This window comes from Grus americana, chromosome 1, assembly GCF_028858705.1.
Source record: "Grus americana isolate bGruAme1 chromosome 1, bGruAme1.mat, whole genome shotgun sequence".
NCBI classification, from domain to species: Eukaryota; Metazoa; Chordata; class Aves; order Gruiformes; family Gruidae; genus Grus; species Grus americana.
The window spans coordinates 136,956,806-136,968,286 of NC_072852.1; the positions used below are offsets into that span (position 1 = coordinate 136,956,806).

The 11,481-nt window shown below is 42.6% G+C and overlaps 1 protein-coding gene across 1 annotated transcript; it reads right to left on the reverse strand.

Moving 5' to 3' along the window:
* Window positions 1-489: 489 nt before the first annotated feature.
* Window positions 490-10,959, reverse strand: TLR7 (toll like receptor 7). Its single transcript, XM_054813265.1, has 2 exons — window positions 10,767-10,959; window positions 490-4,099 (listed from the first exon to the last, which is right to left on the reverse strand). Exons 1-2 carry the CDS (start codon window positions 10,767-10,769, stop codon window positions 959-961), a joined length of 3,144 nt encoding a protein of 1,047 aa, XP_054669240.1. The 5' UTR covers window positions 10,770-10,959; the 3' UTR covers window positions 490-958.
* Between the last annotated feature and the right edge of the window lie 522 nt (window positions 10,960-11,481).

The window sequence follows — 11,481 nt, forward strand, 5'->3', positions numbered from 1 at the left end:
TTGATTTTCTCCATCTGCCTTGTGACTCTCCCTCAGCCTATCTGCTGTCCTACTCCACCTCCTCGTGCCCACACAGCAACTCCATGCACAAGGACTTCCGTCGTCTTGTAACTCCTTCCGACCCGCAACCTGCAAACCCTTCTGAATTTGTTTGTCACATACCTTCCCATTTTAGCCCATATATGTTCTTCAAAGTCCCTTCAGATTTATGAGCTTTTTGACAATGCAACACCAGGAGAGGTCCCGTAGCACACCCAAGCCCCTGACAGAAGCCCTGCCAGAACTTCCTTTCCCCACTGATGAGGGCTGTTGCCAGACAGAAGCGGTAGGCTCAGCAACTGTAAGCTCGAGATGAAAAGATAATCATTCTTACATTTTCACGACTCCTAAAATCAAAGCATGAGCTTTGCTTAGAGTATTTTCTGAGATGAATGTGCCAGCAAATGCTTTTCTTGCTTTTCATAAATACACCAAATACAGAAACTATAATTTTCTATTAAAATCACATTTACTCCAACAGTGATCAGAACAGCAGCAACTTTAGGCATGGCCAGATTCCTCCTGGAAGTCTGTGTACTAGAGTAAGCTGAGCAAGTGTCTCACCCACACTTGACCCAGCCACAGGAGATCCTGGAGGCCTCCAGTGAACTGAAAGCTGGAAGTGGTGATTCTGTTCTAAACCAGGGACTTCCAGCGGGTAGTGCATCTTCTCTTGCTGTGCAGCAATCAGTGCCAAGCAAGGTGCATATCATCTAAATATTTGTGCTGGCAACGGTTTCTGTTCAATATTGTCATAGCAAAACAAGTGAACTATCAGCTTTGGGACTAATTGTGCATTTCATTTTGGGGTACAATATTGCAATTATATTTATCCTCCACACTTTAACAGTTTCTCCAAATGAAGTTTAGGGTCTTTTGCTCACTGTGCATCCTAACAATATTTTCAGGGAAGGTAGAGCTAAACAGTTTCTTGGAGAAGCTTGTTGTAAGCCAGGGTATTGCTTGTAGCGATTGCATTTTTCAGGCACTGCCAGAAGTAGGGCTGAGATCGAGGGTTAGCTGGCCATTCCAGGACAGAACTTTTGCACAGCCTCTTCCTCAGACGGACATACCGAGATTTCTGCAAAACCTTCTCGAGAAATATCAAGATAATGACATCCATTTTTTCATCTAGAAGCCGCTGGTGGGCCATGTAAAATATTGTCTTGAAGCTGCCACTTTTAATATACTTGTTGGTTAGCACAAATACGGTCTTTTTGCTCAGCTGAACGCTCTGGGAAAGATTGTCAAAGACTGGCTGTCCTGGGAGCCAGTCCCTTTCTTCCAGGCATAAATTGAATTGTCTAGCCTTTTGATCTTCCAGCCTTTCAACCAGTTCTTTCAGCACCCACTCATTCACAGCTGGATCTTCATTGTCATAGGCAATAAAAGCATCATAGCAAGCATCTGGTAAAGATAAACGCTGATAGCCCTTCAACTTGGCAGTGCAGTAATGGTAACTATACCATACATCCCAGAAATAGAGATGGCTCATCACTGTGAACACCATAAAGCCTAGGACAATTGAAGCTGACAGAGCATACAAGATCAAATACGAGGTGTCCAGCTCACAGGTATACAGATCCAAGAAAACCACACTCCTTCCTTTATGTGCCCCTGGGCCAGCACAGGTCACGTCTGTGGCCAGAAGAGGAATAGTCACTTGAGTCTGATTTATCCACCAAACAAACCACACAGCATCACAATTGCACTTGAAAGGATTGCCATGCAAAAGCAGCATCCTCAGGTTGTTAATGACATTTTCAGGGAAGCTAGATTTTTTAATTATTTGGATCTCATTTGAGCTGAGGTCCAAATATTTCAAATTAAAAGCGTCTCTGAGAAAATGTTTGGTTAGCCGTTGAATGCGATTGTTTCGGAGCATCAGTTCTTGGAGTGTTGAAGAGCAATTGGACAGTTCTCGGGGAACATTAGCCAGAAGGTTATTGCTGAGGTCCAGAGTTACTAGTTTCTTCAGGTAGTGGAGGCTTCCCCATTTAAAACTCTTCATCCGGTTATTGGTTAAGTTGAGAATCTTGAGTTCTGGAGGCATAGCTTCAAAAACACCATAAGGCAAAAAACTGAGCGAGTTGAAGGAAATATCCAGTTGCTCCAGGCTGGTCAGATTCTTGAAGAATGACAAGTATCTAGCATTCCCATCCATCCATAAAACATCTAAACGATTTCCTCTGAATTCTAAAATTTGAAGAGATTGACTTTCCATTCCTGTGTTAATTGAGGTAGAAATCTCATTCTCATTCATCATCAGCTTCTTCAGATGTGCCAAGTTTTTCATAAAACTAAGCACATGAGTAACACCTTCTGCCAGAAAATAATGTTTGTTATTGCTCAGGTCCAGAATTTCTAAAAGTTTTAGCTCTTGGAAAGCAGTTGAGTATAGCAAGTCAATCCTGTTGTTAGAAAAATCCAGATATTTCAATCCAGACAAGTAGTAGAATTCACTTCCATTTAAAGTTTGACTTATTGCATTACCTGACAAATTGAGGCATCTGAGGAAACTAAGAGCACGGAAGTCTGAGGGGTTAATAAAAAATATGTTGTTTCTACTTAAATCCAGAGTTTCTCCGTATTTCAGGCAGTCTTCCTTAACTGAAGACTGGTAGGAAGCAGCCTCTTTGTCTTTGGACCTGCAACTTCGCCCATACTCATCATACCTGAAATAATGCATGTCTTGTAACACTTGCCTGTTGTATTGCTCTGCTGAAATCCTAGGATTAGAGTAAAAATCATAAAAGTTGCTTTCACCTGAAGAAGGAGAAATTTTATTCACTGAGAGGTCTATGAGTTTAAGAGCTGGGAATTGTTTGAACACTCTCAGGTCAGCAATTTTAATAAAGTTAGTCCCGAGATCTAACACTGTTAGATTTCTAAGTCTGAGCAATGGATCTAGATTTCCCTCTCTCAGTTCTTTAAAGACATAACCCCTGAGTCTCAGGGTTTCCAGGTGGGAGAGGGAAGAAAATGTCTTAGACAGATTCAAGGATGGAGAATACATCTTCACTTCAAAATTAAAGGACAGATCAAGCACTACAAGGCTGGGGATAAATTTCAAAAACTGAGCATCTCCAATCTCCTTTACAAGGAAATTTTGGGAGAGGTCAAGCTCTTTGAGATTCCTGATGTTTTCAAACCAGCTGCTGGGTACGCTCCGAAGAGAATTGCTATGAAGTCGCAAAATTCTTAAATTTTTCAAGGAATGAAAAGCCTTTGAATGTATTTCAATTGTGCCCTTGGGGCAGGGAATACAAGGATATGGGGCATTATAGCAACGTGGGCAATTACCACTTAGATCAAGAATTTCTAGGTTGTGAAGGGCACTTAAATCATGTTCTTGAATTACTTGAATCATGTTATTGTAAATATACAATTCCTTTAAACTAGATGACAAATTGGGTGGAATATGAGTTAAGTTGTTTGACTTCAGGGATAGTATTGTTAATTTTTTCAGCTCCAGAAAGGCTGTTTTTTCAATTTCAAATGAAACATTGCATGGATTTCGGTAGTAACAGTTCTGTCCCAAATACAATACTTCTATGTTTCCTAGCCCTGACAAATTGGTCTTTTGGATAGAAAAGATACTATTTGCTTCCAGGCTCAGCAGACTTAGAGTAGGAGGAAGACCCTGGGGTATTTCCAACAGCTGGTTTGCATCCAAATACAATGACTTCAATCTTGTCAGGGCAGAAAAACTGCCATTCTCAATCTTTGGTGTCCTGACACACACATGATCTTTGGGTCCCATTCTGACAGGCACACAGTTGCATCTGAAGTCAATCTCCACGAGGTTTTCAAGATCAGCAAAAGATGTTGGATAGATATGGGGGATATGGTTAATATTCAGGGTAAGGTTGGTAGCGTTTTTGGGGATCCCTCTGGGGACTTCCATGAGACGCCGATCAGTGCAGTCCACTGTCACAGTACCTTCAGAGGTTTTAACATCACAGGGTAAACTTTTGGAAAACCAAGATCCTGACAGCAGTATCGGAAATAAGAAGAGCAAGACAAACGGCAATGCATTTGACATCTTTGCACAAGGTACCTAAAAATAAGGAAAGAAGGAGGTATTAATTTAATGCAATGAGAACATCTCATCAGCCATCATATCAGCCACGTACTGGGTCAGACCAAATATACAGCTAACCTGAAGTCCTGTCTTTCACAGTGGCGAGAAGTAGATGTGCAGTTGGGATTATAAGTTTGGGGAAAGCATATGTTAGTATTTTCTCAAATGCTTACTTCACTTTCTTATCACTAAATATTGTAGTGTTAACAAAAATATCACTCTCTAAATAATGAATCATTAAAAAAAATCTACTGAAAAAAGACAAGACAGGTGATTAAAGGCTATGACTCTGGGAATTTTCTCTTTTTTTTTTAATGGAAACAAGCAGTGTTAAACATCCAGCAGATTGCCATTGTATAATAGCGTAAATAAGCAAAGTTAATTTTTTGAAGCACATGAAAGGTAGAAATAAAATCTATAGTCACGTAAAAGCTAGTTTAAATTTTCAAAACCACACTGACTAACAGGCAAGTACCTAATTCAAATTTCACATTAACATAGGGATTCTTAGAATCATAGAACCATTGAGGTTGGAAAAGACCCTTAAGATCATTGAGTCCAACCATTAACCTAACACTGCCAAGTCCACCACAAGACCATTTTCATAAGTGCCACATCTACAAGTCTTTAAAATACCTTCAGGGATGGTGACTCAACCACCTGCCTGGGCAGCAGGTTCCCATGACTGACAACCCTTTCGGTGAAGAAATTTTTCCTAATATCCAATCTAAACTTCCCCTGGCACAAACTGAGGGTGTTTCTTACCATCCTATCACATATGACTTGGGAGAAGAGACCAACACCCACCTGGCTACAACCTCCTTTCAGGTAGTTGTAGAGAACAATAAAGCCTCCCTTCAGCATCCTTTTCACCAGGCTAAACCCCGGTTCCTCATAAGTCATGCTGTCTAAGACTCTTCACCAGCTTTGTTGCCCTTCTTTGGACACACTCCAGCACCTCAATGTCCTTCCTGTAGCGAGGGGCCCAAAACTGAACGCAGTACCGGAGATGTGGCCTCACCAGTGCTGAGTACAGGGGCACAATCACTTCCCTAGTTCTGCTAGCCACACTATTTCTCATACAAGCCAGGATGCTGTTGGCCGCCTTGGCCACCTGGGCACACTGCTGGCTTATATTCAGGCAGCTGTCGACCAATGCACCAAGGTCCTTTTCCACTGGGCAGCTTTCCAGTTGTTCTTCCCAAACTTGTAGCATTGCATGGGGTTGTTATGACCCAAGTGTAGGACCTGGCTCTTAGCCTTGTTGAACCTCATACAGCTGGCCTCGGCCCATTGATCCAGCCTGTCCAGATCCCTCTGTAGAGCCTTCCTGCCCTCAAGCAGATCGACACTCCCACACAACTTGGTGTTGTCCGCAAACTGACTGAGGGTGTACTCGATCCCCTTGTCCAGATCATTGATAAAGACATTAAAGAGAACTGGCCCCAGTACTGAGCCCTGGGGAACACCACTTGTGACCGGCCGCCAACTGGATTTAACTATGTTCACCACAACTCTCTGGGCCCAGCCATCCAGTCAATTTTTTACCCAGTGAAGAGTACACCCATCCAAGCCATGAGCAGCTAGTTTCTCTAGGATGATGGTCTGGGAAATGGTGTCAAAGCTTTCCTAAATTCTAGGTAGACAACATCCACAGCCTTTCCCCCATCCACTAAGTGGGTGACCTTGTCACATCAGGTTAATTAAGCAGGACCTGCCTTTCATAAGCCTGTGCTGACTGGGCTGGATCACCTGGTTGTCCTGGACATGCCACATGATGGCACTCAGAATGATCTGCTCCATGACCTTCCGCAGCACTGAGGTCAGACTGACAGGCTTGTAGTTCCCCGGATCCTCCTTCTGGCCCTACTTGTAGATGGGCATCACATTGGCTAACCTGCAGTCAACTAGGACCTCCCCAGTTAGCCAGGACTGCTGATAAATGATGGAAAGTGGCTTGGTGAGCACTTCCATCAGCTCCCTTGGGTGGATCCCATCTGGCCCCATAGACTTGCGTGTGTCTAAGTGATGTAGCAGGTCACTAACCATTTCCCATTGGATTAGGGAGGCTTCATTCTGCTCCTCATCCCTGTCTTCCAGCTCAGGGAGCTGGATACCCTGAGAACAATTTGTCTTACTCCCAAAGACTGAGGCAAAGAAGGCATGAAGTACCTCAGCCTTTTCCTCATCCTTTGTCTCTGTTTTTACCCCCCACATCCCATAAAGCATGGAGATTCTCCTCAGCCTTCCTTTTGTTGCCAGTGTATTTAGAGAAATATTTTTTATTGTCTTTTATGGTAGTAGCCAAATTAAGTTCTAGCTGGGCTTTGGCCTTTCTAGTTTTCTCCATGTGTAACCTCACAACATCCTTGCAGTCCACCTGAGTTGCCTGCTCCTTCTTCCAAAGGTCATCAACTCACTTTTTTACCCTGAGCTCAGGGTAAAGTGCTCTGTTCAGCCAGGCTGGTCTTCTTCCCTGCCTGCTTGTCTTTTGGCACATGGGGACGGCCTGCTCCTGCGCCTTTAAGATTTCCTTCTTGAAGAGTGTCTAGCCTTCCTGTACTCCTTTGCCCCTCAGGACTGCCTCCCAAGGGACTCTGTCGACCAGGCCCCTGAACAGGCCAAAGTCTGCCCTCCAGAAGCCCAAGGTAGCAGATCTGCTGACTCCTCCTGCTTACTTTTCCAAGAATGGAAACCTCTCTCATTTCATGATTGCTACACCCAAGATGGCCTCCAACCACCACATCACCCACAAGTCCCTCTCTGTTTGCAAACAAGTCTAGAGAGGTGCCCTCCCTAGTTGGCTCCCTCACCAACTGCGTCACAAAGTTTACTAGCCTTTCCCTTGATTCTCACCCATATGTGTGAGTCATCCCACCATTTTTCCATGATTGAAACTATATCCCAGCTGCACAATGGCTTCCAACTCCTCCTCTTTGTCGCCCACGCAGCGTGCATTATTATAGATGCACTTCATTTAAGCTATTGATCATGCCAGCTTTTCTTGGGGAGAAGACCTAATTCATATGTGACTCTTCTCAGGTGCTTCTCTGGTTTCTAACACATCAACAAACCTTACATCTTTACTACCACATGGATCTCCATCCCCTACTCCCACTGAGATGGCTAAAGAACATTCATTGTTGCTCTGACTGGCTTGGCTTTTTACCCTGTTGCATTCAACTTCACACGTGTCACCACTGTGGACCCAGTCCCTCAGGCTTGTCAGTTTAAAGCTTATTTCACCAAGTTGGCTAGCCTATTGGGAAAGATTCTTTTGCCTTTTCTAGTCAGGTGGATTCCATCTCTCCCTAGCAGTTTATAGTCATCAAAGTGTGTCCCATGATCATGAAAGCCAATACTGTGATGAAAGCACCAGACATGTAGCCAAGTGTTGATTTGCATGATGTGTCTGTTCCTGCTTGCACTCTTTCTTCTAACTGGTAAAATAGAGGAAAAGATAACCTGAGCACCAATCCCTTTCAATCACACCCCCTGAGCTTTGTAGTCTTGCTTGATTCCACCCAGGTTCCGGCTTGCCCATTCATGCCCACATGAAAGAGTGTTTAGTAAGTGTCAGAATGAATGTATGGTTTACCTAAGCCTATACTTTATGACTATACTTTATAGAATCATAGAAATATAGAGTGGTTTGGGTTGGAAGCGACCTCAAAGATCATCTAGTTCCATGGACATGGACTCCCTCCATTAGACCAGGTTGCTCAAAGCCCCATCCAACCTGGCCTTGGACAATTCCAGGGAAGGGGCATCCACAACTGCTCTGGGCAACCTGTTCCAGTACCTCACCACCCTCACAGTGAAGAATTTCTTCCCAATATCTAATCTAAATCGACCCTCCTTCAGTTTAAACCCATTACGCCTTGTCCAAATATTACATGCCGTTGTGAAAAGTCCCTACTTCATATGGTTTAATAGTAGCTTGCATTTTCACTGTCCAGTAAGGACAGAGGGCCAAGAGAGCACTGTATCAATGTGAAGTGTAAAAATGAAAATTAAAGACAGATTTAAGATTGAGCATGTCCCATAAAAGAATAATAATCAGTAAATAATCAGAGCCAAAATCCTATAGGCATTTAAAGAACCTTCCAAAACACGCTTTTTGTCTGTCAAGTCTTTGTGGTCTTGCCTACTTTATAGATTTGTGTGTATTATGGGAAGAGCAATAAGCTTTTAATATTTCACAACTTACTAGTTACTTCCTCAGCAGCAGTCAATGTCATAGAAACCCTGTCCCTCTGGCCAGAGGCAGCCAGCCAGGCAAGCATGCTGCCAGTCTTGGCTTGCCTAGCACAGGCAGAGGGGCCATGACCATTTTGCTGCCTCGCACAGCTTCTTAACTGCTGTGCCAGGTGCTGGTCACGAGATTTAAAAAGAATAAAACCCACAATAATTAACATCATTATTTTTCCCTGGAAAACTCAGTGTTGAAGGTTTGGAGATGCATGCCACACAAAATGCTCCTAAACAACCAGGATTATTTATGCATGGAATAGTATTGACTAAATGTGAATACCCAGTTAAGCAGCTGAAAATGAGATGATTAGGTAAAGCGTTCAAGATATACACAGAAATGGTTTTTCTCTTTAGCTGGGACACAAGAACATACAAAGGCCAGCTGAAGCAGTATGTGAAAACCCTATTGAGTGTTGCCTAAGACATGCCTTGCAGGTGACACAGACTTGGAGATTAATTGAGGCTTCCTGTTGGAAAAGATAAAACACATTCATTTCCTTGCACCATCATAGCTTTTTTTTTTTAGAACTCTTTTTTCTCTACTAATATGGGCAGGGATGTGGGAGGGGGAAGGAAGGACTCTACCATTGATATTAGTTACATGGAAAACTGAAAGTCTTTCTTTGAATGAAAAGGGACATTGCTGAAGAAAGATCTGAATGTGTTCTTGTAAATATTTTGTCTGCCTTCTTTTCCAAGGGACACAATATATTACGCATGTGAAAGACTTTATTAGATGAATAAAAAAACCAAAGAGTGCCTGTCCTAACTGAATGGCCCATGGTGCCCCCGCTCCTGCCTAATTCCATCTCTTGCTTTACCAGACCAACCTACCCCAGGGGCCAGGGTCATTAGCCAAGGCAGGTGCCTGTGGAACACAGCAGAGAGGTGGCAGGGAAACCACAGAGACTCTGCCCTGCAGGACATGTGTCTCCATCACATGGATGCCATTTACATTTATCTATCAATGCACGCCACAGCAGACCGTGATGTGCTGACCCTTGCCAGCCATGGACACGGTACCTGCCGCCACCGAGGGAAGTACTGACAAACACTGCGGATCAAACTCTAGCAGCCTGTCTTCCTTTAAAAGAAGGCAGGAAAACCTCTGCTGCTAACTGGGCGTCAACCTCCAGATTTGCCGCTCTTGAGGAAAAGTTAATTAGAATCAGTCTGTAAAGATTTGCTAAACCAAATTAGAATCCTCTGTCCAAGCGGTAGAGTAAGACCTGGGCAAGGTGAGATTGCAGTCTAGATTGCCACAAACGTTCTACATGAACTCATACTTGGCCACTGCACTCAGGCACCTAATTTTAGGCACTTACGTGAGTTCCTCAATTCAGTGTCATCAACCTGGGTTGCACTGACATTCAAGAGAGAGCAGGAGAGAGGAGAGAGTTCTGCCGGCACTGCTCAGCTCCAAAGATGGAGGAAGCTTTGCCTGACTACACACTGAACAGAGATTAACACTGCAGGTTTAGGTGCCTAAAATTATGTACTATGAATCTGGGCATTAAAAGTCTTCACAAATATGTTTGTAAGTTTCTTAAGAAGTCAAAAAAATGCCTTTTGACATGTTTGCAATGCTCGGATTTTGAACTCTCACATATTGCAGTATTTGTAGGAACCCAATAGTTGTTGCAGAGCAAGCCTAGCTCCTACCATCTTTGTGCTTCATTTCTTTGCATAACCTTCTGTTTCCTGATACCTTTTTAATACATTAGCTATTTTAACTGCAGACCTTTACATTCTGGTGCTGTGTCTAACTATTTGCATGGCTAGCACCTTGTGTCTGTTATAGTACCAGAACAAATAAAAAAGATTGTTTTAATTAGAAAAAACAAGAAACGCTGACCTGTGCAACGCTTTTGCAATGAGAAGCTAGTTTAAAAGTACAGCTTGAGGTATTCATGAGAACTGTCCTTTTCTCTGCGATCTATGCTTGGCTTTATGAGAAGTTCAAAAAGCACTAATCTGCTGATATTAACTAGCACATGCACAAACCCATGATGATTTGGTATATTCTTCAAATATTCAGCAACATTAAAGCTAGGTGTTTCTGAAGGAAGTTTGTCTGTAGATGTTCCATAGGTGTTTTAAAAGGTGAAAGGGGGAAAGGCTAGAGAAAAAAGAACACCTCAGAATTTACAGAAATTAGAAAAGACATTGTTATACTCGTTCTGTACCACAGCAGTACAATTAAATGCTAGCCAGTTAGTATTAGCACAAATAAATGCTTTCCTTTCCTGTCATTATGTATTGCAGCTTCTAACCACAATAGTAAATTTGAGCATTTAGAAAGCAGAAAAGGAGATTATGTTGAAAGTCTTCCACAACAATTCCAGTCAAAGAGGTCTAAGAGCAAATTTAAAATGAAAGTTCAACCTACCATTTTCTGTGTGCTTCCAGGTCTGGCAAATTTGTTGCTGGAGGAGACTGTAAATCAGAGCAGAAAACAGCATAAAAGAGATCCCCACTGTTTCAGCTCAGGTGCGAAGGAGAGTAACACGACATAACTCACTCGAGACAAGAGCTGTAATCACTACTATATCACTACTCTTCAGCTGGACTGTGACTTGAGAAATAATTAAATGTGAAACAACTGCTGCAACCTACTTCCTCAAACATTTGTACTTAAAACTAAAACAACAGTACCTCATTTACTCCACCCCCCCGTAAAAATAACCGTGTACTCTTATTTTTTCACTTTTAAACAAATTCTCACATGACTCATACATCCATGCACTGTTGTGATAAAAGTGGTTTGGGTTTTTTTTCCTTTTGGTCTCATATACTGCAATTTTCTCTCTTCTTTGCTACTTTTGAACACAGTTTTGATTTCAAACTGTGAGCTTTACCTAGCTACAATGTCATACCATAAAGAACTACAATAAGACCAACTCCAAGAAGATGAACATCCAAGCCATGGGGAACCCTGAAGGAGAGAAATTGCAAAATACGTGGCAACAGAGCATAAGATCAATCAACTAGGAGATAAATGTGCTACGTAAGGGTAACATTCACTTCAGACAACTAAGATTTGCAGAAGCTTAAGCTCCTTCTTTTTCTTCCCCTCCTTTTTTTAGTGTAAACTGCACAGAGAC